This window comes from Corapipo altera, unplaced genomic scaffold (assembly GCF_003945725.1).
Source record: "Corapipo altera isolate COAL_440 unplaced genomic scaffold, ASM394572v1 44, whole genome shotgun sequence".
Classification (NCBI taxonomy): Eukaryota; Metazoa; Chordata; class Aves; order Passeriformes; family Pipridae; genus Corapipo; species Corapipo altera.
The window spans coordinates 20,419,363-20,446,761 of NW_020884880.1; the positions used below are offsets into that span (position 1 = coordinate 20,419,363).

At 42.0% G+C, this 27,399-nt stretch overlaps 1 protein-coding gene and 1 long non-coding RNA gene across 2 annotated transcripts in view; both read right to left on the reverse strand.

Moving 5' to 3' along the window:
• LOC113945338 overlaps nucleotides 1-1,493 on the reverse strand; it is an 11,970-nt gene extending 10,477 nt beyond the window's left edge. The window contains exon 1 of the long non-coding RNA XR_003527050.1: nucleotides 1,303-1,493. This is a non-coding gene — a long non-coding RNA (uncharacterized LOC113945338). The remainder of the gene's footprint in view (nucleotides 1-1,302) is intronic.
• A 9,252-nt stretch (nucleotides 1,494-10,745) lies between these two features.
• CMTM6 (CKLF like MARVEL transmembrane domain containing 6) lies at nucleotides 10,746-20,782 on the reverse strand. The gene is made up of 4 exons (XM_027639385.1): nucleotides 20,523-20,782; nucleotides 13,999-14,175; nucleotides 13,160-13,258; nucleotides 10,746-11,692 (listed from the first exon to the last, which is right to left on the reverse strand). The coding sequence occupies exons 1-4, from the start codon at nucleotides 20,646-20,648 to the stop codon at nucleotides 11,543-11,545; spliced, it is 552 nt and encodes a 183-aa protein (XP_027495186.1). The 5' UTR covers nucleotides 20,649-20,782; the 3' UTR covers nucleotides 10,746-11,542.
• Nucleotides 20,783-27,399: the final 6,617 nt, after the last annotated feature.

Here is a 27,399-nt window from a genome sequence, read left to right on the forward strand (position 1 = left end):
CTCATCCCCTGCTGTTTTGTTTGGATGTGCTGGTTTCCAATTCTCCCACACAAAAGTTATCCATCCCCTTCAGCTCCAAGATGAGTGGAGTGTATCCTTTGAGCTAACACTGATAGATTTTGGGGTTCGGTTTTTACTGAAAAATTAAAATGTAAATGTTGGGAGAAAAAAATTGGTACAAACAAAAAATCATACAAACTGTTTCATACTCTGAAAATAAAAACCCTCATTTTTGAATACTGGGGGCTTGAGATAAGTTAGAAAGTGAATAGTGGTTTTGTCAGGGAGAAACTGGGAAAATGAGAAGGGGAAATGAAACTTTTTTAAAAAGAGGAAGGGTGGCTTTGAAAAGCTTGAGGACCACGGTGCTGGATGAAGACACTGCAGGTTATGTGACAGCCTGCACACTTTTTCTGTTGTTGAGAAATGGTTGTGTTTTGCACTGTTTGGAAACAAATCACTGTGCGGGGGTTGGAAGGACAGGAGGATAGTAACTTTTAATTGGTTGTGTGTATGTGTGTGTGGCAGGGGATGTTAAGTGATGCTCAGGGAAGACAACTAAGAACTTAGGAAAAAAAAGAGCAGGCAAGAAGGAAGATCAGGTGCTAACATCAGTAGAGAGCCCATGAGGGGAGGAACTAATGTGAGTCCATTATGCACTAATAGAAATGGTGTCAGATATCAACAGTTTCTGGCTGTTTCAGTAATTAAAGGACAAACCTGCCTGGAGTGATAGAAAAGTCTCTTTACTGCTTGTCTGCACTTCATAGCCTGTGTCTGGCATTTTCATGTTCTGCTAAAGCTGCAGGAGGATGCACGAGATCTGACATAGAGGCTGTGGAACATGGCATCAAGTTGCCACATGCTCTGCCTTGTTTAACTTAAAATTGCTCAGGGCCCCACTGTTCTTAGGGACAGCATGAAGCAAAATGCTGCTGCTGAAGCTGTGTGCTGGCCAGTGGCCTTGGCCATCCCTCCAGCCTGGGGCCAAGTACAGACCTGCTTTTAGACTGAGTGCAATCCGAAAGCCAGGGAGAGCTGCAGTTACATATTGCTGGGTCCTGCTGATGCGCTTGACTCTGAATGTGCTGCTGGTTGTGTGAGATGGGGGGAGGTGTGTACCAGAGAAAGGGTCTGTGGGAGGCCCACATCCTGTTCTTTCTGCCTGCAGGGATTCACACCCACGTGGCAAGAAAGAGCTCTCACCACAAACCTCTGTGGTACTCTTACGCAACCCCTCTGTTGGGGCTGTTTCAGGTTTCAGACTGGAGTGCAAGTGCAAGTGCCGTGCCCTTGGCTTACCTTTTGCTCCTCTGCAGATGCACAGGGCTGCACACTTGTGAGGTCATCCTGTTGGGAACAGGCAGCCCTTGCTTTCAGTCCCTGGTCCCAGGGCTTGTTTAACCCTGCTACATGGAAGCAGGTCAGAAAGTCACTCTGGTGCGTGTCATCTTCCTCTCCTGGAGAAGGATGATTACTTTTATCCAGCACAACAGCAGCTGGAAAACAGGAAGAGCAGTAAGTGCTGTTAGCTGCTCCTGTCTGTCCCTTCTGGAGGTCACTGATTACCCACAACTGGTTACTCCAGAGTTTATTTCTTTTCTGCCTGTTCCTGAGCCCAGAGTCCCTCAGCCCCAGCTAGTCCCCTGGGTCAGCACTCTGGTTTCTCATGGCCAGTATGGCAAGTACACACTGGAGTTTATTACTAGGGACTGACCAGTACACTCTGGGTTCCCACCATCCAGGGGCTTGCATAAAAGTTTAAAAAAAGGCCATATTTCTAAATAACTGATGGTTTATCCTCTTATTATCTCATATCTGCACTGTTTTACTGTGTAAATGACTTGCTAATTTATTAAGCATCAAACAAGCTCTCATCGCCTGCTTGAACCAGTCCCTCTGCCTTGGGGCAGTTGGCAAAAAAAAAAAATAAATCTGTCTGCTTTTTTAACCTCTACCTCTGTCTGAGCTGCTCTGACAGTAAAAGTGAAATTGTCTGGCCATGCCCAGGAGCAGCACTTGACACAGGTAGGAAGACTGAAAGTTAGGAAAAATAAAGAAGAAAAAAAATTTTTAAAAAAGGTTACAGCATCACAGGAGTTTCCTGCCTCAAGGGTGAAGTGACTGCCAACACGAGCTTTCAGTTTTACATGGAGGCAGAATTTAGATACCAAAATCTTTGCAATTTTTCTGTCTTAGTGCTGTGAAAGCTTGGCTTTAAGAAGCCAGTGTTGAGTAGCCAAAGGCACGATATTGTGGCTGCTTGATACATGTTGTGAGGAACAGCAGTGTGATAGGAAGGCATTATAAAATGGAGGCAGAGGAGAACCCTGCCTTTTGGGGTGGTGAGGAATGAGGGAAGAGCTAGGAAAGAAAGTGCAGATGAAGAAGCCAGAAATCAAGGGAGCACTGCAGAGTAGCAGCACTACCAGACCTTTCCTGAGGGAGCAGCTCAGAACAGTGCTCTTCCTTGGGTTAGTGTTTTTGTATCAACCCCTGAACATAACATCACCTCCAGCAGCACCTTGGCTTTGCATGTTGCTGAACTACAGCTTTACAGAAAGGCACACAAGATAAATATTTTCAAAAGCAGTTTTGTCACTGTGTAAATGCCAACTGACTCTCAGGTGTGTTTGAGCAGAGTATGTCCTTTAGAGCATTAGCCAGCCATGAAGGCCAGAGCTTTTGAAGCAAAAGAAAGGATTAGGATATAGATAAATTTACTCCAATTAAAACGCATTTTTGTTAATCCTGGATTGGACTGAGTTGAACTCAGAGTGCCCAAGATCATGTAATATGATTTATTGCTCTTTAGATGTTTACAGACCTAGAACAACAGCAATACACTAAGCAATCATTTGAAAGGAATAAAATGCAACCTCTAAAGCATTAGCAAAAGAGCAGCAGTCCTGCCCTCTTAACTGTGACAAGAAATTCTGCCAGCAGTGTCAAGTGACACAGCAATGCACAGGTGCCAACACTCGGTGCTACAAAGCCCCCAGGTTACTCTGACTGGCCCTGAAGTGATTTCAGGCCTGCCAGGTGCTCAGAGGCACTGCCATGTACATCACCTTCAGAGCCATTCTCATGGGTGACTCCAGAGAGGTGTGCCCACAGGCTGGGACCATGCAAAGGCAGACAGGCAAATGTGCAGCAAGCCAAGCACCTGGGGAAAACGGGGAACAGCACAGACAAAAAGGAACAGGCTGAGTGCTCTGTGCTTTGCGTGTGTGGGTATGTGCAGAAAAAAGAAATCTGTGGTGGTGAAGGAAACACCTGCATCTTTTTGTGGCTGATGAAGGGGCTACCGAAAGGCCAAGAAGACTACATCAGCTTTTGAAGTGGAGTTGGCAACTGTGTCAATGATGTGGTAGGCCAAGCAGGGTGGTGGGGCATTCTTCCCCGCAGGGGTGGATATCCTCAAGCCACTAATGTAGAGTCATTGCTAAATTAAGTATGTCTGAACCACTCATTCTTTTCTTACATGTTTGCACTTGTGCAGAAAGAGCAACAGAAGACAGGCAGCCCTCTTGGCATAGGAGAAACTGCAGCAAGACTCTAGACACTAAAGGAAGAAAACTCCACAGGTGTAGACTCAGAGGCACCTAACCCTTCAGCAATACAAGGTTAGACTAGGAAGTTGAAGACAGCACTCATTCTGCACCTATTTTTACAGGAAAAAGCACAGTGTGTCTTGGGCCTTTTTGCCCAGGACTAGCCTTAATACCCAGCCACTCTTCCCTGCAAATTCAATGAAGAAAGAGAAGGGCAAGAGTGAATTAAAGCAGCAGTGATTCAGAGTGCAGGAGTTACCCTTCCCTCTGATTCATTCTCTCGATGTGCCTCTTCATCATCTACCAGGGGTGCTTGGCCACTCAGCTGGAACATGTAAGGGTATAGCTGAGGAGAGACCCCCTTTCAATTTTCCCTGTGGAGCTGTGGCAACACCCACCTTTTAATTCCAGCACTGGTATCTCACTGTTGCTGGGTGGATGGGAAGGGACAAGGCTAGGAGTTTGTTGTCACCTCACAGCCTGTAGCTACCCAAAAGCATCCATTTGCAGCTTCCTTCTATTACATCTGCAGGCCAGCTGTGATGGTAGGGTATGATTCCCCCTCCTCCCCCAGTACAGCCCTGCCAGCACACACAATACACTAATACAGCTTTCTTTTATTAAGATTATTGGGGGTTATATGAGGTGGACTAGTGCTGGTGGCTTTGTCCCACCATGAGTATGAATCACAGTTCTGCTGGTATAATAGCTCCTTTTAAATCAGAAGTGCTTTGTCCATCTAGCACAGTCTACTGTTATTTCTACATCTGTAAATCACTTTTAACATAAAACTTAATGATCTGCATCCCCCTTTTTCACGAACCCCTGCCAAACAAGAGCACAATGCTGCAGCTGTAGCTATTAAGCTATGGTGGCAGCAAAGCACTCCATTAATACCTCATGCTCAGCAGTTTGTGATGCATGAGAGCTGAATAATTATGCCCTTGTTACCCTCCAATGAGAGGCACAATTGCCAGAAACAAGTGTTTACAATTAGAAAAAAAACTGTATCAAGTCAAGGACAACATTGGTTCATTCATAAAATGAGCCTTTCTGAGCAAAAGGACTGTGAGGGACAAAACAGGCTTACGTTAACGAGACACTTGTTTCTAGAGCTGTATTGTACCCCCTCAGATAGACAGACCTCTATAGCCACTTTATCCCAGCTGTTTTGAGAAACTAGCAGGCAGAGCTTTAGCCAAAGCTCTTGTTGCTATGAATTGCACTGATAGGGAGGTTTAGTTCAGATTTCAGGTAGAGGAATGGGAAGCATCAAAGAGGATGTGAGCATCAAAACCCAGTGATCTGAAGCACTTGAAACAGAGCAGACAGGCAAAAGAGACTGTGAAAACAGGTGTTAACAATGACAATAGGAGTGGTGAGTCTGTTCTTGCTGAGGATGCCTTGCTGCTCATACCAGGATACCAGCTCCACACCTTTGGTTAGTGGAGCGCAGAAACCACAGAACAATTAAGTAACTGTCCCTTCCTTACCTACAGCTCAACGTGAACGGGGATTTCAGAATTGTATCGCACTGATATTTCTGGAAGAGCGACAGCTGGTGCAAAGGAAGTAGTTAAAAGGAGGGCTGCAGTGCAGACAGACTTGCATTATTTTGAGCATTGCACCATTCTCTAAGCAAGGGTAGAGCATATGGTAACAAAAAACTTGTCATGCTTTTTGTCTTACAACATTATGCTTTCAGTAAGTCCAAATGAGCACTAAAAAGAGAGCTCTGAAGTACACCCCAAGCTTAGCACTGCAGAATAGTACATGCTTTCATGCAGCACATCTAGCAACACACACCTGACTGGGTATTTGCTGTCCTTCTCTGGCTGCACATGAGTCATGCTACTGAAGCATGTGCTTATGCTGTCACCTCCTGTGAAGCCCTGATTCTCACCTCAGGACTTGCCAACTTCAAAACAGCCAAGTCTGGTTTGTTTTCCCACCAATAATTTAGCCAAGAGACAATAGGTCATAAGAAACAAACTGAGTAAGTGATCAGGGCACGTGGGCTGCTCAAAGCAGGTTTCAATGGGATGCCTGAAGAGGACTAGAATTGCAAGAAGTCCTGTCTGGCACGCTTTACAGCTATGTTTGCCAACATTTCTGGTTGTGGGCCCTGATTTTTTTCTCACATGCATAATTTACATTTTTGGATAATAAGCTTCTCTCATTTAACTTTCCAAGAGTCCAGGAAATGCTCAGGTACTCCCCGCTCCTTTCTTCTCCCGCAAATGATCCACATTTCATTGAAAACCACAGTGCAGCATGGACCACAAAAATCTCCAGTGCCACAGCACAGTGCTGTAGGTGGTGGGCATCACCACACAGCTGAAGCTCAACTTGAATTTTTAAAAACATCTATTGACAGCTTACAAACCAAAAGGAATACAGGTAAAACCCTTTCAAACTGCTCAGGTAAAGTATCTGTTTGAGACAATATTGACCTGATTATATTACCAAAAACCTTCAAGCTACATTTTGAAAAATAAGCATATGACTGGAAACAGTATCCCTCTAATGAACGGTTAATTTATAGCCACACTGACAAGAGAGGGCACGAGGCGGTTCAGTTCCACTGAAAATATAGGTGGGAAGAGGGTGAAGCCCTCCAGATCAAATAATTTCAATCAAGGATCATCTTTGCCCTCTTGTGGGCAAACTTCCCTCCTGCAGCTTCTCAGCAGGTTCCTGTGCAGATGGCACGAACCATTCCAAATACACTGCAGGCTTTCCCTGTGCTTCCTTCAGCAGGCAAAGAGTAGCTATTCCGAATCCGAAGAGCAGTCACACCCAAAGACCAGCCAAGCAGTGAACCTTGCTTGGTTCCTGCACTATGGCAGCTCTGTGATAGAGCAGGTGGCCAGTTGTGCTCCTCACTGTAAGGAGAAACCCATCCCAAAGCAAGGAAACACATACGTGCCTTGAACTAAGGATGGACAGACGGCAGTGACCAGGTGGTGCCTGTGCACTCACAAAGAAAAGCCACAGACTACCAGCCCACATTCTGCCTTGCTGCACTATTCTGATAATTTACAGTAACCTAGTTTGGATTACACGCCTGAGAAAGGAGTTGCCATGACTTAAAGTGCGTGGTCATGACTGGAATTATTAAATCTAGGACTTCTGAGTTACTTTCTCATGGTGTGTAAATCCACCATTGACGTACCCTTTTAATACAACATTTTGCCTCAATTGTTTTCTTGCATTTAGTTTTCAAATGTAATTAAAAAGCATTAGGGACCTTTTTCCCTTATGAATCCTTACAGATACACCCATCTCTGGCAACTTCATCAGAGACAATGTCACCTTTAACATTTACAAGGAAAATATACTGTGGCATTCCAATTTCAGTGCTGACAATGAAGGAAATGGCATTCTCCTCCTGTGTACCAGGTGACCACAAGGTAATAGGCAAATAGGATTATGAGACAAAAAAAGCACTACCCTGCCAGAAAGCATGCAAGTTTATTTCCTTTTCTTCACCTCCTATCATGGATAATGAGCCAAACAATATTTAAAGTATCCAGCGGCTCTCCCTCAACCAAGTCACTTGGTCACCTGCATTTTTCTACACCAGAATAAATTGTTTGCACTCAACACCTTTTGCTAGGTCATGCTCCTTCCTTTAGCAAGTCTGCCACTTCGCTTTTTTCAGATCCATGTAGTCAATAGGAAAGAGCAGCACTTGGATTATGCTTGTCACAGTAACCTAAAGAGCAGGGTATGTAAAGGCTACTGCAAACTAGTTTGGCTGGCCCCTAACGTCAGAGGCAATACTGACCTTATCAGACCTTTTCTCCTGGGAGCTCTCCGTGAGAACATCCAGCTTTGCAAGTTAGACCCTCTTCCCCAGTTAACCAGCAAACACAATGCGAGCTCTTTCCTCCAAACCAGGAACAAAGAATGATGTTATTTCCTATGGTTGGCTCTAGGAGAACTACATAGCAACACCAAATCACAGAAGCCAAAACAAGAAACACTTATTTACTAATATTTTATTTTAAAAATTATTACAAAATATTTTATAAAGTTCTTTAGAACAAGAAAGCATAATACATTAAAAAAGATCACAGGTTTAAAAGGGAAAAGAATTTAAGCATTTCAGAATTATTTAGATGGAAATTCAAGGCAACACTGGGAACAAAATTGTATAAAATTTTTATTATATATAAAATCATTGTATTATCATCATGATTTCATAAACATTAAAAATCACTTAAGTTCTGACCAGCATAACATTTAATATCAAGAGAACTGCTTATGTTTACAGCAATAGACTAAAACAGAGATGAATTTCCATCTTAAAGGCACCACCAGCATCTTGATTCATTAAAATTTTACAGAACCTTTCAAAAATTTCATAAAAATATTTCCCTTCAGTGTAGAAAGCTTGGTATTTTTAGTGCACAAATTTGAATGAGGATTACCGTGACAGCCATTATGCAAAAACATCTTGTGCCGAGCTCTGAGATTTGCGTGAGATCACTCACTGCTCTTCCAGGTTGGAAGGTGCAAAGGTAGAACTCGGCTGTAACAGACCACAACCCTTCCCTGCTATTGTGAAGCAGAGTGCAGGCAGTAAGGCACAATTCCTTCCCATACTCAGAACCACACAGCACTGGTAGCACTGTGATTTTAATGAGGGCTAAATGCCAAACAAAAATTAACAATCTATATAATGCCCAATGCAGATTTTTGGAGAAGAAGCTCACAGTCCAGCCACTGAGCAAGTCCTCACATGTCCTGGAGAATCCTCTCCACTGATTCTCAAGGCACTGTAAACAAAGCCTGAAAGTGGGTGCAGAACCTTTAAATATTTTTGGATGTGCTCAGCTGGAAAACACTAAAGCTTTTATGTGTCTGAGCAGGCTTGCAACACCACTGCCAAGCACTGTGGTGAAGAATGGAGGAGACAATCCCCAGACAGATGTACTGGGACAGTTGCTTCTTTCCACAGGTTTTACTACCAGTTATGGTGTACAGAGATGGTTGCTTTGCAAAAAGAAGAAGAAATTTGAGACAGTTGCCTCTAACAGCACTTTTACCAGAGTTCCCACCACTCTTCTTAAGAATTCCTAAACCACTTAAGCAAAATCAGCCACCTTAATGGAGACAATTTAAATAGGAGGTTTAAATAAGGTAGGCTGATTTCATCAGAAGCAGGGTGGGAAACAAGCAAACCACTTTGCTGACAGAGCATGGGAGGGGTAAGAGACATCCAGCCACACACACAGAGCTCCTGCAGAACCAGACATTTAATGCGTCTCCAGTGGCATTCTCTAGGATCAGTCTAATTAAAAGGCAGACATATAAAGTCAGCACCTGACACCAGAAGCATCAATGGGGGCATGTCCAGACTGCAGCAGACCAATCTGCTCAGCCACTGCAGCAAGAAAGCCTCTCCCCCTCCTAGCCTGGAAGGGCAGAGGAGCAAGGAGTGATAAGGAAAGCTAAGAAGCTATAGGAAGCTGATAAAGCATTTAAGAAAATGACCTAACAGAAGCAGAGAACAGCGTACACACTACCAAACCTGCTTCTCAACTACTTAAAAAAAGAACAAAAAGAGCACTTTATGAGTTGTTAGGATTAAGAAAAGAACACCTGATGAGGAGCCTAGGATTAACACTACCACCATGCATGTTAGCCAACAACTGTTTTGAAAGCAACAATTTAGCAACTGCCTTAAATCTATAACCAATATGTGACTTGCTTGTAGTATTTAACTACTATGTGACAGATTATTGCTAAGTAAACTGCCAAGGCAGAGAGATGACTTTACAGATCCCTTTTGGTACCAGTGTCTCCAGTTCAGGAACAGACACCAGCAACATAGCACTTTAGGTGGGGAAAAGTCTATAGAAAAAGCAAGCAAAACCCAGACCTCTAGTAACATATTTTCAAGCTAAGAAAAATTACAGAAAAAATTACCTCAAGATAAAAGTCATGCCATGGTGCCGCATTGCTCAATAAATATCAGCAGCACAGTGTTGCTCTTACACTATATTTACAGCTATTCATTACAGATGAAGATTTAGAGACTAGACATTTTGATGTGAAAGCAAATTCAGTAGAATCCTAGGCAATAAGAAAAAAAATGGGACCCCCCCCCCTTTGAATGTTAATCAGGTAGGCATGATCCCCAAAGTAAGACATTGCAGATCATAGCAGAGATATTTCTCACTATGGATATTTTGTATCATCAGTAACACCACTTGTAAACAAACCAGCTCTAGGCTACACAGTTATCAGAGACAGCTACAGCTCTGTACACCTACTCTAAGATCAGGTTTTAGTGCAAATGAAGACTAATAAATACAAGGGGAAAAAAGCCAGTCTGAAGAGCATTTCTTCTTTTTACAGTAGAGGAAATTCTATGAAGGAAATGTCTCTTTCATCCATAGGTCTGAAACCAAGCTACAGCTTTAACTTGGTGCTTCACACCACCTGTCAAAATTTTACATCCTCCAAGCAAAGCGTAGTGTTAGGCTTAAGTCTCAGGCCATAGAGGGAGAACATCACAAACTCACATTCATCAGAAAGTGGCAGCAATGGAAAAACAAAATCATTGATCTGCTATTACAGTCCTTTGTCTTACAACAGCTTCTTCTTCCTTTCCCAAACACACCTTGCTCAGCCAGTTTCTGGGGGGCTTAGTCTCAATGCTGCCACAACAGGTTACAGGACTATGAACATGTCAGACTAGGGTAGTGATGAAATGGACTTAAGACATGGCAAATGTCATGAGCATTCAAACAAGAACTGTTTTTGCATAATCAGCTTTTTCTCATTTGCTTTGGTATTTTGGAATGTCTCCTGGCTTACAGCAATTTGCTCTGCTTTTGAAGGCTTTCCTCTTAGGAGAGGTGTAGCATCTTGCTTCTACCTCAGACAACTGAAAAATGCTTTTTTTACAGCCATCAACATCTGGTCTGACACATCCATCACTTGTCTGATACCTGTCGTATCAGTAATGTTTCTTGCAGACCTACAGACTGTCGCTTTCAAAACAAATCGAGGATAAAAATGCTTGTTTACCAACTGAGCTAGTCAGTAGCAGAAAATAGTAAGGTTCATGACCATTCTGGCAGAACTTAGCATTATCTGTGCATAGACAAGCTGCATATGTATTAACTTTGCAAGCAACATTCACCAGGATAGTACCAATGGGCTGTTAGGTTTTTCCCATTGATACTCTGATTTCTACTTTTGAGGTTACTTCATGAAAATATCTATTCTTTATCATGTTCCTCCCCCAGGTGGCTTTTCAAGTTTCTTCCTGCAACTTTTATAGCTTTTCAAACCATCTGAAAGAAGCTTCTGGTATACAAGTCCAAACTTTGACAATCATGGGGTGCAAAACTGTCTCCTTAATATACCATTTACATTACCCTCCCCATAAAGCCCCTACAGTCACTATTCCATTAAACTGATCTCCACAGACAGAACAGAGACACAGGAATAGTAAAAAAACCCAAACCCCCTTATGTAAGGATAAGCATTTCTGTAAGGTTCCAACTAGGTATCCCTTTCACATTTAGTTTGATTAAGTACAAAAGTGAATTTTGCTGTTCTAATTTATAACTCATAACAGAAGCATCTGGTCCATTTATACAGGAAATATCTTTAGGCTATATATCAGAATTTATGCCTCAGACATTAACCTTTTTTAGTTACCTCTGCCAAAATCAAATCAGCACACTGATTGTGTGTTGTCCTTAAGTTATTTTAGTTAGACTCAAGGTTTTTTAGTGCATGTCACCTGGGCAGGTGACAAGACCAGTCATTAAGCAGGACCAGTTACCTTAGAACATTGTGCTCAAGATGCCATTACTTGACCTAGGGATCTATCAAAATTTTGATGAGCAATATGTACAAAATTAATTAGAATTAAGAGACAGAAGTTGTTACCTACAGTGCACTGAAAGTTCATTTAAGTTTGCTCCATTTAAAAGAAAAAAAAAAAAAAAAAATTTTGGAAGTTAGGTTTGTTTATTCAATGGCTGATTTTCTGTGGCTCTCGGAGTGTTACGAGGATTTTCAGATTGTCCCGCGACGGTTTGTTTTCGCCTGTGAATGCGCTGTATAACAAATTCAACTACAAATGCAATACTTGCAAGAAATCCAAATGTCTGTGAAAGGGAAAGAAATATGTGATTTTAAAAATGCATAAAAACAGTAACAGTATCCTAACATTGTCTGGAGAGATTTGCTGGACCATTTGCATACATTAATAACACTTACATATTAAGATTACAGTCCTCCTTATATTGATAGTTCCATTTAAATTAGAAACAGATCAGAATTCATAATTCTAGCACATTTAATGCAGAATTTTTTACTGTTTTCATTCTTTTAATCACATGTGAACTCTATACTGTGTTCTAAACAGCCCTTAATAATAAAAATATATTAATTTTATTGCCAAAAATCAGTTACTAAAGCAGTATGGCATTGGTGATATAGCAGAGTATTTATCCAAGAGATGATTGCTGATTGAAGAGAGTAAATGAAGAAGAGCAACACATGGAAGGTGAAGGGAGATGAGATCTGTAGACCCTACACAAGTCCTTACTGGGTCAGCAAGGGAGAACAAAAAGACATTTTGTGAATGACATTTTGTTACTAGTCTTGGCAAGATAGTGGTAAGGAGAAAGCTGTTATTAGCTGCTTCTTTCAAACTAGGAAAGAAACATGCACTATTCTAACTCTACCTAAATTTTACACAACTGGTTTGGTCTAAAGAAGTTTGACACTAGTAAGTATTAAATCACAGTAGTTTTTATTTTTCCTGCACCAGAAAAAAAACCCAAACGTGAAAGACTTTATACTGAAACTATTAGGTCTAAATATATGAACATCACAGAAGATAACTATACAAATGTGTGCATCTCTAATACCTCATCCTGCCTGTGGAACAGAATTATCTTGCTTTCTTTTGTAACTAATCTTTCTTGTTCAAGAATGAAATCAAAATTTGATGTTTTAAACTAACATATTCACAATTCCAAGGTTATTCAAAAGAAGTGCCAAATGACTAAGGAATTATGACATCCACAGCATCCCAAAGCCTCTTCAGTGCCTTGCATGCCCTGACTATTTCTGTCACTGAGGAAAATGCTGCTCTTATTGCAGCCTTTGCAAGTCAGCATTGTCCACATATGCTTTGTAACATGTGGCAAAAGACACAGTTTCTTGCTGACTTTGTAAGTGGGTGGCATTATGACAGGACAATTGAGGGGAAAAAAGGAATTTCAGAAGCAGGGTATCAGAAAACTGGGGAAGCTGCAAAAGATAACAACATTGAAACAACAACAGACGACAGAAAATAAATCCAAGAGAGCTTCCCAGCAGGAAAATGCTGGGGAGCTGCAAGTACACACAGAGATTTCCAGCAATCCTTAGGAATGCCTGCTGTTTGGATTTCCTATGTTAAGTTTCTGGAAGTTATGAAATAGTTAATTCCCCCTGAAACATCACAATACACTGAGTTCTATTCCCTGCCCAGTTTCTTCCCTGCAAATTGAGTGAAGTTAAGAGGGCAGAGAAATTAACATACCAGATAAATACAAAGTAAATCCTGCCATTTTAAGACTTACACATGCAGCACTTTCAACAGCAGAGCCAGAGCTGGTCAGAGCAAACACTATTGATGCTAACACAAACCAGGCAGCTATGACTGGCATGGCCCAAAAATTCTGCAAATATAAAGAAAAAACATTATGGAATTGTAGATGGGTTACCTGAAGAGAACATCATAACAGCAGCTGAGTTAACCCGCCTGTGAATTTATGTTTTGAAACTTCATGCTAATGGAATCTTCAGAAAATATATTTTACAATTACATTCCAAATTACATTCAATATTATCAGCTATTTAAACAACATTATCAGATATTTAAGTCTCCCTCATTTTTGTCTGTTTTAAGTATTTAATTAATTTCACCTAACTTTTTTCACACTCAAATTCAACCTCAGAACAACCATGTTAGCATTATTCCCTATGTAAAAGATTTGGGAATTTAGAAACTTGTAAGTAAATGTGCTCATTCAAATATTTTACAAGTATGATCATTACCAAAAAGGAGGTAGGCTACATCCAGTAGGAAAATAGAGAGGGTAAACTGATAAATTACAAGCATCATGCTGGCAGTGAACTTTATTCTGTCTATATACATATATGTGATGGCTATACAGCAGTATTAGTCTGTGTGAAAGACTTTTTCACACAAATCCTAAAATCCTGCAGGTAGCCAATGTGACAGTTTTCGAAAAGTTGTCAATATAAAAGGGAGTCTCAAAGTTTGATCATTTTTAAACTATAAACTACTTTAACCTACTCTTTAAATGGAGAAGAAAAGGAGATTCATTCTGCATAGCCTTTTTACTCCACAGCAGTCTTTATGCACTTTGTTTTTTAAAACAATAAATTTCCTTACCAGTTTCTCTACTTTATCTTCCCCCAGTGTTTCATATACATCAGTGCAATACACAGACAGAATCAGGAGGCTCAAAAGAAAGGCACTGCAGCTAGTGAATTCAAAGAAGTAAAGTCCACCACAATTGCTGCAATCCTCCACTATTTCTTCACAAGTAACAGCCACAAAGGAGAAAATCTGCAAACAAATAACATGCTTGAGTTGAGGCAAGCCTCTAATATGTTCAGCAAACAGATATCTCTGATATGAACATCAGTAAAGATAGCTATGAGGAAAATCCTCAATCTACAAAAAGTCTGGTAAAATGCTGCACTATTTTCTTACAGGCATAAATAATTATATAATGACATGGTTTACACTTGCTGCTAATGGTGATTGATAAACTACACTCAGGTAAGATGAGCACACCACCAAACACAGGTTTCTGGATTAACAGTCAAGATTCCTGTTTTGGGGGTTTGTGCAACTGCCAGTTGGAAGCAGATGAGGAAGGCAGCATGGGGAGCACACATCCTGCTCAGAACAAGCGAAAATGCTATCCCTTACTACTTACAGCTGCACTCAGTTTTAAATGCATTTGGGTTCAGGGAACTGGGGGAAACTGGGCAGCACTGACACACTCAGCTACCTCCCTAATAGTTTACAGCTGATGCCACCTTGCTTGATAAAACTCCAGAGAAAGTACAGGGAGCCAACAGCTCGTGCTTATGACCCACTAATGACAGAAGCTCAAGTATTTCTGTAGGAACCAAAACTTCAAACTGTGTTTAAGTTACGTTGGACAATATTTAATCTATGGAGAAGCTCATCTTCACCTTCCTGCCACAGTATGTTTTGAGGAAAGAATATGAGTTAATTAATAACTGCTGGATTTTCTACTATTTTATTGTACAAGGAAGAATATTGCTCTGTTTAACTGTTCTCTTATTTTGGCCACTTCTTGCTAGTTTCCTTCATCCCATAAAGTTGACACGGCTTTATAGATCCTTTTAGTATGGAGTTCACCAAATTATAATAAAACCATTAACAGGAATCAGACTTGGTCATAAAATTGAGAATGATATAAGGATGACGATCATACTTTTAATAAGAGTATATGAGCAATAATGAGGTTGACAGTTCTTAAAAAAAAAATCAAATTCTAAAATTCAGAATTCTCGGAAAATAACCACTGGTCTTCAGTTTCAGTTTTTTTAACAGTAAAAACAAGAACAACAATTTAGCAGCAGGAACTGTAAATTCCCCCTGCTAAGCCAGACCTCAGAAGGGCACTTCAAAGAATGATGTTTTGAAAATGCTACAATCATGTAAAGTAAATAGGAGCTCCGAAAGGGAAATAAGCTGAGCTGGGAAACTGCAATATTACTACCAGGCCTCCACATTCTTCCCTTTTCTCCTGCAGTGGCTGGCAACACAAACTTCTCAGCAGCCCTCGGACCTAAAGCTGTGACTACAATGGCTGTCCAATGAATGTTTTGAATTCTGAATTTCCCATTTTTATGGTGGTTTTTTGCATTTAAAAAGATCTGCTTACAGCTGCGTCCAATGACTTTCAATTTCACGTTTTTCACAAGGTCAGTTGTGAGATATGTTTTCATGTGTAGTGCTATCTCTTTTTATAAGCACTGAAAACTGAATGCCATTGCTTTCATCTGGGCTGAAACAGAACAGACAGGAAATAAACCCATCCTTAAATAGAAGTATAAGTCCAGATAACCATAATATAACCTAAATAACTGAAAAAAGCCTCACCACTGAGTGTACGAACAAGCTGAAAAAAATCCCACTCAAAGAACAGTTTTAAGCGGTTCTGTGTTAAATACATGAGATTTATCAAGTGGAATCCTGTGTGGGGCTTGTCCAATGCAATGTTCAATTTTTTATTAATAAGCTGAATAATAAAATAGAGCATATCAATAAAAAAACTTTGGCTGGAAAAACTTTAAGTTCTTTGATTAAGTTGGTGTACCAATAGCACATTTATAAGACGCCAGAGAACTCTGCTTGGGTTTCTTAGTTTGCTTCTTGATACCATTATCAGAAACAAAAGGAATTATTCTGTTGTCCTACTGAAAAAAAAATAGTTTTAAATACCAAAAGCATTGTTAGAGAAGGAGTTGTTTTGGGTTCTTTTTAATTTTATTATTAGTCCTATCTGTCTGTAGGCACACCAGAAATTAAACAGCTTTATCTGTCCCTTACCATCAAGTTATTCATTGATATTGACATTAATGTTGGAATTTTCTACACAAGTGTCAGGTTTGTAAAGGAGATTTAATAAGTAAAAAGCTACAAAAGAATGCTACAAAAATAGAGCAGATAATGAACGTGCTAACAGGCCTGTGAAGGTGCTTGGCAGTGGTATTCCCAGCACAAAATCTTCTAGTTCAGATGGGTGGACTTGCTAATACCCTATACTATATATAATACTATAGAAAGTGAACAGCTCAGAAAAAGAGCAGATATTTAGGGCTGAATTACAATTTTCCTTTCCAGTTAGGGCATTTTGGTTAAAGACAAACAATAGTGATGACCGAGACGATTTCTCTTTTAGATAAGAATTTGTTTCTACCTCAGTCTTGGCACAATATACACTGTGCTGTTTACCTTTGCACAGAATTTGAACCAGTCATGGACTAACAAAAACATTTCACCTATTTAAAAACAAAACAACAATCTAGAAACCCATGCAATAACATGCCTCTCAGCATCCTTTTGGCAGTCACATTTTCCTTCTTTCATCTGCCCAAAAGAACAGGCTAAGGTTACAACGTATGCCATTATTAATCTGAAGAAAAGTATTTCTTAGGTCTAGAAACCAGTTTTCTTCAGGTGATTTCACAGTATTTTATCAAACATCTGATCACTAAAATGAGGAGAGCTCACTTTCTGATTGCAATACCCTGTTTAGCAGAGTGATTATCCCACTAAAAACCACTATTGCAACACAAAGGTTATAGATGTTAAAGACCATCACTGGCATTTCCAAAAACTGGAACCTTTTCTTACCACAGAGACTGAGACTTCCTTCCACCTTCTGGAATTTCGGGGGCTTGTTTAAAGTGTTTTAACCAGTAACTCCAGATCTGTGCATTTTGATAAAGGGTTACAAAAACAGAGCAAAAAATGTTGGCAATTAAGAGGGTGAACAACTATAACTCCATCTTCTTTTGCCTCTCACTGACAGATGGGTGCAGGCCATAAACTGCTAATTATTTAGGAGCACATCGAGCACCTATTCATCCTGATTAGAATGATAATTTTTCTTCTTCCTACCTAGAAAGTTTTATAAATAATTAAACATTTTAAGACTTTGGTACACCGGTAAATTTGTATATGTAATTGCTTATTTTATTGTAGTCAATGTAATTTCACGAGTTTGTGGTGTGCTGTTGGGAGCTCGGTGAACTCCCATCAGACCTTCGTGATGCTGTCATCATCACTTTGTATAAGAAGAAAGGTATTAAATCAGATTGCTCAAACTATCGTGGTATTACTCTGCTCTCCATTGCTGGCAAAATCCTGGCAAGAATACTCTTGAACAGACTAATACCCACTATAGCAGAAGGAATTCTACCTGAAAGTCAGTGTGGTTTCAGAGCCAACAGGAGCACCACAGACATGGTATTTGTCCTCAGACAACTGCAAGAGAAGTGTAGGGAACAGAACAAAGGTCTCTATGTAACCTTTGTCGACCTCACCAAGGCTTTTGATACTGTGAGCAGAAAAGGTCTGTGGCAGATTTTGGAACATTTAGGTTGTCCCCCCAAGTTCCTTAAAATGATCATCTCACTCCATGAGGATCAGCATGGCCAAGTCAGATATGGCAACACACTTTCGGAGCCCTTTTTAATTAAGAATGGTGTGAAACAAGGCTGCATTCTCACAACAACCCTATTCACCGTCTTCTTTAGCATGATGCTCCAAAGGGCCATGGCAGACCTCGATGATCAGGACAGTATCTACATTTGATACCGTACTGATGGAAGTCTATTCAATCTAAGGCGACTGAAGGTCCACACTAAGACCTTAAACCATCTTGTCCGGGAGCTGCTCTATGCTGATGACGCCGCCCTTGTTGCCCACACAGAAGCAGCTCTGCAGCGTTTAACATCCTGCTTTGCAGATGCTGCTGAGCTCTTTGGGCTGGAAGTCAGCTTAAAGAAGACAGAGGTCCTCCATCAACCTGCACCTCAGGAAGTCCCCCATCATCCCCATATCACCATTGGCCAATCAGAGCTCAAATCAGTCCAGCAGTTTAATTACCTAGGTAGCCTCATCTCCTCAGATGGTAAGATCGATGGAGAGATAGACAACAGGTTAGCTAAGGCATATAGTGCTTTTGGAAAACTCCACAAAAGAGTATGGTGTAATAAACACTTGAAGAAAAGCACCAAGATCAGTGTTTACAGAGCCATAGTGCTGTCTACTCTCTTATATGGTTCCGAATCATGGGTCATCTACCACCACCACCTGTGTCTCCTAGAACGCTTCCATCAACGCTGCCTCCGTACAATCCTAAACATTCACTGGTCAGATTATGTGACCAATACATCTGTTCTAGAGCAAGCTGCTGTCACAAGTATTGAGGCCATGTTACTGAGAACGCAGCTGCGTTGGGCAGGGCACGTCTCCAGGATGAAGGACCACCACCTCCCTAAGATCTTGCTTTATGGTGAACTTGCCACTGGCTGCCGCATGAGAGGAGCCCCGAGGAAAAGATACAGGGACTCCCTGAAACAACATCTCAGCCTTGGCCTTATTGATCACCATAACTGGTCAGCTCTGGCCTCAAATCGGGAGGCCTGGAGGCACGCCATCTATAACGCTGCTGCCTCCTTCGAGAACACACGCAGGATCACTCTCGAGGAAAAAAGGCAACGCAGAAAGAACCGTGTCTTGCAGAATACACCATCTAAGGAGTCTTTCTGCTGTGCCTTTTGCAATCGGATATGTCTGTCACGTATTGGCCTCATAAGCCACCAGCGTGCCTGTAGCAAATGTGGATACTGCCTTCCCAAATCTTTGTTCGCAAAGCCCAGCCATGCTGATGATGTAGTCAATGAACCCACCTAAATAAATGATCTCTTTATCGGGGAGCAACAGCCAGCACATCTTACTTTATTAATCTCCAACAGATGAAGCTAATGTCCTGTTATATTTATTGAAAGCATTCTTGGGTGTGATTTTTTAAAATACTCTTAGAAAACTTTATTTTTGGCAGCGTTACCATTACCTTTACCAGCACTGAAGCATATTATGTTTTTCGTTGAGGGTTTCGACTGTGTATGAGATGAAGTTTAAAAACTAAATGTCCTCTGGCGAAGTAATGAGAAAGGGTTGGAAATCACCTACAATTCCTGTGAGCATGACACATCTGACTAAAAAGCCACTGTGTTGGCTGCAAAATGTACGGTGACACACACTTACAGTCAACTGCCCTTTTCCACTGCTGGTTTCACTACCTCCCTGCCAGTACTTGAGAATGATGCTCCTCACGTCCTTAGCAGCAGCCAAACTGGCACATTCTGGAAGAGCCCATCAGCAAGCACAGAACAAACAGGAGTTTGAACTGCGAGCCCAACTGCTTAATGTGTTCAAGAACAACATTACATGTACCAAAAAAGCAAGCAGAACATAAGCCTTTTATTTCCTGTTGGGCCCAGGACTGCCTGAGATGAAGTGATGTCTTGTGCAGTGGGCCACCATCAACAGTACACTTTTCTGGTGGAATTTTCTACCACAAATTATGGGAGAAGTGAGCACTCTGGTTTTAGCACAGACAGTGCAGAGTGACAGGCTTACAAAAGGGCTGCAGGAGCAGCAGGAGAGGGAGGTCTGGATATCATGACCCAGTAAACCCTTCCCTGTTATGCTGCCCTATTGTGAGGTTCAACCAAAGGCTTCTACATCCTGTTTTCATCCAATGATCCTCAGAAAAAAATACTAAGTTTCCTGTGAAGTTTCCCTCAGATTTTAAGCCAGAGCAGGTGGTTTTTAAGGCCAACAGGCAGCTGAACCACGCCGGCTGCAGCACCGCGCCTCGGCCGCACGACGCCGACGGCCATCAGATGTCAGCACCTACTCCTGTAGCTCGGACATGGAAAAGGAACACTCCTGCCACTTCCCCACCACGAAAAACTCTTGAGCCTGCATTATAAGGCACCACGCCGGCTTTTCACCTGAGTTACAAGTCTGCACAGCTTCAGTGACCCCAGGCCACGTCTCAAGTCAGGACATCTTCCCGGCGGAGCCAGCCCTTTCCTAACCGACAGGAGCCCTTCCCACGAAGCCTGTGCACGGCCAGCGAGTTTAATTTTTAAGCGGCGGGAGACTACCCGAAGGTCATCACAACACGCTCGTTTCCATCCCAGCGCAGGGCACCACGACGGCCCCCGCCCGCTGCTCGCCCCCGCCCCGCCGCCCGCCGGGCTCAGCCCGCGGCCCCGGGCAGCCATTCTGTCAATGGGATGCTGCCTCCGCGCCAGGGCCGGCACGCCCCGCGAGGCGAGGAGGGCACTCACCGCCTGGACCGCCTTCGCCGGCAGCCGCCACCCCGGCAGGTGCCGCAGGGTGCAGCCGAAGGGGCGGCGGCGGGGCCACTTCGCCTTCGGCTCGGTGGTCTCGTTGTAGACGGCACCGTTCTCCATGGCCGGGCCGGTCCGCCGGCTGCCAGCTGGCAAAAAGCGAAAGCAAAAGGGCGGTGGAGGCGGCGGGAGGGGCGGGGAGGGAGAAGGGGAAGGCGGCGGGAGGGGCCCAGGGCAAGGCGGCGGTTGGACCCGGCGGTTGGTCCCGGCGGGACAAAGGCGCTTCCTGCGGCGCGCGCCATCGCTCCCCCTGGCGGCGGCGGGCGGGGCCGGTGTGTGAGCCCATTCCAGTGTCTAATCACTCTTTCTGTGAAGACATTCCTGCTAATGTCCAGCCTAAACCTCCTGTGGTGCAGTTTAAGACTACAGCCTCTTGTCCTATTGCTCGTTGCCTGGGAGAAGAGGCCGACCACCACTTGGCTACAGCCTCCTTTCAGGTAGTTGTAGGGAGCAATAAGGTCCCCCCCAAGCCTCCTCTTCTCCAGGCTAAACAACCAGAGCTCCCTCAGCTGCTCCTCATAGGCCTTGTGCTCTGGGCCCTTCACCAGCTCTGTTGCCCTTCTCTGGACTCGCTCCAGCTCCTCAACGTCCTTCCTGAATTGAAAGGCCCAGAACTGGTCTCAGTAATCAACGTGTGGCCTCACCAGTGCCGAGTACAGGGGAAGAATCATTCTCATTGAAGACATTCTTTGTTGTCAATGATAGAAAACATACATATCCCCAAATCTGTCCTAATATACTACCTTTGGCCAAATCAACTTTTAAAAGAAGCTAAAGATTTTGATGCCTACTAAGAGTAGATTAAGCCTGTTGTTTGTAAGCAAAAGTGTGTTACATTCACTTCTATATTATGATCCACATAATCTATTATGGTCCTTCATAGTCAAGTTCAGTTATACTTCACTTACTTAAATTCAGTCAAATTTAATAGGCTAATTAGATCTACTGGTAGAAATCTGAGAGAAATCTACTCATAGAAAATATGATTTACTTTCTTAACGTTAGCTGTGTAGGAACAGATTCCCTGCTAGGGAGATCAGGCTGATCAGACAGTTCTTTTGGAACCACATGGTGCAGTGGGAGTGTGTGTGCTACAGGAGGTAGGGGTCTCTATAACTCTGTCAAAGCCCCCATTAACTGGACAGATGCAGTAGTGTGGGCCAGATATAAGCAGCTGGGCTATGCTCCATGCTGAGTGCATACCAGCAGTCTGTTTGCCTGACTTCTCACAGTAAGACAACACAAGCCAGGGGAACATATGGTGTCCCCAGGCAGATGGTACAGATTTGTCTGTGCCATAAACAATGTTTGGCTGCAGGAACTGGCTTGAGAGGCAAATGAGTAGGGCAAGTCCTGTAATTCCCAAGGCATGGGAGTTTCTGCTAAAGTGAGGTATCACTTGGGGTGTGCCCTAGCTTCTGCCTGGAGCTGGAATGAATCTAACATAGCTCTGTTGGCAGCATCCCAGGCTACAGGACTGAGCAAGTAGGTGTGGTCAGGCAAATTTACTGTTACTGCTTATAAGTCCTCAGTGCCTTCATTACCTTTTTTTACACTAGTACTTTATAAGTAAGATTATGTGACAGAGGCTGACATCTCTCTTCTGAAGGAAATTCCCTTTTAGTTTTGTTTTATTCCTTGATAATATTTCAAAACCGGTTGAATAACTCCAAAGCCACAAAGCACATGTCTAGGCTATGCTGTGGTCTGAGTGGGACAGGACTTAACCAAGATAGAAGCAATTGTCAGCTCTTTTAAGATGTTCAGTAGCATTAAAGGCTATTTTGTAATTGTTCCATTTTGAGTCTTTATGAATGCCTTCATGCAGCATTGCTAGGTCATGGACAGAGATGTTAGTCCTGAAGACAACTGTCTTGAGGACAGCCTGCTTTCCAAGGAGCCACAGAAACACGAGAGAAGCCTAAGAAAGATAATATAGATGGCAACCTCTTTCTAGTTACTTCTGCCTTTAAAAAGAGTTGGTTTCCTGTTCAGGCCTTCTGCAGGAAATACATCTCAGTGATGCATGAATGATAAAGGTTAGCGTGCCATTTAAAGCCTAACTTATTGAGGCCACCTTATTTATTTATTTATAAGGAGACACAGCAAAACAACAGCAAAACCATGGGAACTATAAGTTCTTGGGACAGAGAAGAAATGAAAACTGGACAACAGCATAGGATCTGATAGCTTAAAAATACTTAAAGCATGATGTTAAATCATACCAATGCTGCTCTTCACAGAGGTGGAGCAGGTGTTCCTCACCCTTTTCATCAGCACTATCTTTCAAGTGTAGTTTCTTTCCCTTAAATAGGGAATCAAAATAACAGTTACAATAAATAATTATGTGTAACGCAAATAATAGTAACTGGCTGGCTGTGATGGGATGGAAATCCCATTCCAGATATGCATCCATTAGTTTCCTTTTATTTATGTGCTACATCTGACAGTTTTCCGCATAGAGAAGTCTTTCTTACCCCACCGCAGCCTCTGCTGGAATGGCAGGACCAGAGCTAAAGGCAGGACATGGTGGCAGAGAAGCAGCCCTGCAGTTAGATCCTGAGCTGTGGTAACATCTCCAGTCAGCCAGGCAAAGTGGGAGATCGGTGGAAGCAGATTAGTGATGAGTGACCTAGTTTTCTCCCTCATTACATCTTCTCCAAGATACCCTCCATAGTGACCAAAAAGCAATAGCAATTAAGTTGAGAAAACCACCTCATTAGGAGAGATTGCAGTGTATACAGTATAGCTGTATGACAGTCGCTACTTCTTGCCCCCAATGTTGAAATAATTTACAAAAAAGTGTGACAGGAGCTCCTTGAAACAGTTGAGTAAATGCCAGCCACAACAATAAGGTGGATTCAGGCCATGCTGCATCACCGTTTTCATCAAGTGAACCCTGGTGGCTCTTTGGCACTATCTGTGTGCTGTGTTACAGTGTGATGCTAAAGCCTGAGTCCCTCACACTCAGAATTGGCAGCAGGGCTCCACTGACCTCATGAATGAATGTTCTCCTTTTCCCATGTTCATAAATGCATTTGTGGGACTTTTTGTTTTTCTTCTCAGACGGCGAGGGAGAATGAAGTAGAGGAATGGGAAGGCAGCTTAAAAGCCCAAACCACCAAAGGAGACAGACTTGGTTTCATTGTAAGAGCAGTGAGGTTTATTGCTACTGCACACTTTGGGGAACTTCACTGAAAACAGCCTGTCAGAGGCATGTCTCTCTCCTTCATTTTGATGTTCTCATATAGGCCTCTCAACAGCTTTTGTTCATGACTATCACTGTGTATTATATGAAGTAAATTCAGGATGACTAGCAAGCAAGCAGAATATTCCAAGTACTGCAACAAATGGCTCAGAAAAGACTGAGTTAAATGTGTTCCATCTACTGAAGCTTCTTTAGCTCTTGAGACTCTATTTTTGGGCTCACTATTGCAACTGAACTTCACAAACCCCAATCACCATACTAACATGCTAGAATGTGTGATTTTTAAACAGCTGAAGAATTAACCTTTTAAATAGCTATCTCTAAGTATCCCTTATGGCTCAAGAGATAAAACCCCCCAAAATTCCCACATTTCCCAAATGCAGGACCAGGCCAACTCTTGTCAGTGTTTTTCTCTGCGCATCTGCATGGCACAGTGAAGAATTAAGCCATGAGGTATTCAATAGCAACAGTTCTGCAGCTGCAAGTGTCCCACTACGAACTCTTTGCTCCCCAAGAGGAGATGGCAGCCCAACAGCCTGCTGCTTGCATTTCAGATGTATCACTAAAAATTTAAGTTTAATATAGTAGCTACTCCATATAACCTAAAGTCACATACACATTTCAGAGACTGCCATTTTCAGCCGAAAAATATGACCTGTCTGGAAATAAAGTGGCCATTTACTCAAAAATTTCAAGCTTAAAATCTGCAGAACAGCTATATTATAAATAGTATACTCAAAAGAACTGATGTAGGAACAGGGTAGAGAGAAGCAGGAAGAGGAAATTTATAAAATTCCCCTGAAACAATTTAGTTTGAAGCTAATCAGCTCCTTGTCTACATAGAACTAGCCCTGAAAGTCTAAAGGAATTTACTTATTGTAGCATTTTTTTCAGTGTTCATACTGCAAAGCATTTAAAAAGTATTGTTATTAAAATTGTCCGCTGTAGCTCTTGTATTACCTCTGCTTTTTGCATCTGATGTGCTAGTCTGAAACTCTGTACTTTGCACTAAGGTATTAAAGGCACACAAGAGTGATTAGAAGCAAAATCAATGTTATTCATGCTGTTACTTTTTAAAATTGAGGTAATCACAAACTTACCCCCTCTCAAACTAGAGCAAGAAAGCACAATGACGGATTATGCAGAAGTATCCTTGCCAAATTAGCTTCATTGTTTTACCCAGTTTGGTGCTCGACTTGATGGGGAAGGAGAGATAAAAGGGAGAAGGATTTATTGGCACCACATTTCACAAAAAGAGCCTTTTGTCACAGAGACTCATTTTGCATGATAGTTCTGGTAAATCCCACCTTAATTGCCTACTCTCATCAAAGTAGTAGTTGGGGGAATTGCAGCTCGAGAGGACAAACCAGCATGAAAATCTTGGTATCATCAGTGGGAAACAAGAGGCCGAAGCCACAGCCATCAGGTTACACAGAAACATTCTCAGATGTTTTCCTTTTGCAGTAAAGATACCTTAAAATATTTTTTTCCTGCAAATAGCACGAGCAAACTGACTGTAAGAAGATAGCGACGGTGGGATTAAAAGAATTTGAACTTTAAGGAGGGAAGCAGGGTGCTTTAGTCTTATGGAACTGAAAAGGCATGGTAGGGAGACAGCCTTTTTCAAAAAATAGTAATTAAAAAATTAACCAAAAGACCCCAGAGCTACTGGTGCTTGGGGAAGAAATAAATTTAGAAGATTTAAATGCACAAAGTGACATTTGTTTTAAGAAGTGAAATTAAAATGAGTCATTAGTAAGGTTTTCCCCTGTTCCAGCCTCCCCCAAAAAAGGGCAACTGGTACAACAGATTTTAATGCACTACAAGGCTAATTTTCCAGCTTCAGAAAAGGTGTTTTGCTTTGTCAGATGCTCAAATGAACTAAATTAAAGACTGCAGGAGCTAAAGCTGTCTTTCGAAAACCTGGACAGTACCAACTAGTTTAAGATGTTGCCCTAAAATCCAAAGTTTCACCCCACCAACACACAACACTGCAGTTGTGCAAGGAAGGGAGCTGTGATGATACAAGCAGGACCCATTCTCCCAAGTACATCTGAAATTCTGTTTCAAGAAGTTTATGTAAGGAATCTAGAGAACTGTTCTGATACTGATGCATGCCGTGCATCTATGATTGGAAGTCTAACTTTTTTTTAAGACATAATTTATTCTACACAGCTGTTCATCAGCAGGTCATGCATTTCCCCATATACGCCACCTTTACTGAATCACTGCCACAAGCAAAATTTTAAGTTACAGTTACAAATCTCTGCTGAAACTTGTCAGTCCACAATTCAATCTCCTGAGTCAATTTTAACAAGTGTGCTTAACTCTAGGGAGTTCAATGTACAAAGAATGTATGTTGTTCTTAAATAAGTTAAGGTATTTTGAAAATATGGATGTAATTTAGGTAGAGGGAGGTGATCCTGCCCTTCTATTTTGCCCTAGTAAGGCCACACATGGAGTACTGTGTCCAGTTCTGGGCTCCTAAGTACAAGAGATACATGGATATCCTGGAGCAGGTCCAGCAGCAGGCAACAGTGATTAAGGGACTGGAGCATCTCTCTCAGAAGGAAAGGCTGAGGGAGCTGGGCCTGTTCAGTCATGAGAAGAGATGACTTAGAGGGGTCCTCATCAATGTCTCCAAGTATCTGAAGGGAGAGGATGGATCCAGGCTCTTCTCAGTGGTGTCAAGCAATAGGACAAGAGGCAATGGGCAGAAACTGATGCACAGGAAGTTCCACGTGAACATGAGGAAGAAATTCTTTACTGTGCATGTGACCATGCAATGGAACACATTGCCCAGAGAGGTTGTGGAGTTTCCCTCACTGTTTTTGAATATCCAGATATTCAAAAACCATCTGGACACAAGCCTGTGCAATGTGCTCTAGGATGACCTTGCCTGAGCAGGGAGGTTGGAGCAGATGACCCACTGTGGTCCTTTTCCAACCTGATCCATTCTGTGATTCCGTGAATTTGCTAGAACCACTACAGAATGCAGGAACCGGAGGAGAAGAGTACCACCATGTTCAAAATAAAGAGATTTCTAAATAATCAGAGAAACTAATGTAAGATTTCTTGATTAAAAAAAAATAGAAAAGCTGAACTCATTAAAGAAGTGTATTGGCAGTCACTTGATCAGGATATACCTTTTACACTTCCTGTTCTGAGGCTATAAGGGGAAAGTGACTACAAATTCACAGAGTAAAAAAGTGACACAATATTTGTGTAGTGAAAGCTTAAATAAAGACTCAACCTTAGTGGTCAACTACTTCTTAGACAACACACTACTGCAGTTATCAGCAGGATCCTTAGTGTAACTAGTGAGCTTTTAAAAGACATTGCAGCAGAAACCACTCAAGTAGGATAAGCTAGTTTTACCTCTGGGAGCAAACACTGTAGACTTATCCCCTTCCTTCAGGATTGTATCCAGATGGTTTCTGAATATCTGGATATTCAAAAACACCAAAACAATGGTTTAAGGAAGCTTAAATATCTACCAGTGATATTATTCACTGAGAGATAAAAATATAAATGTACGTTTTAAGATGTTTTACACCACATCCTTAGATTTAACTGTAAACAAACAAGAACACCATGGCTCCAATG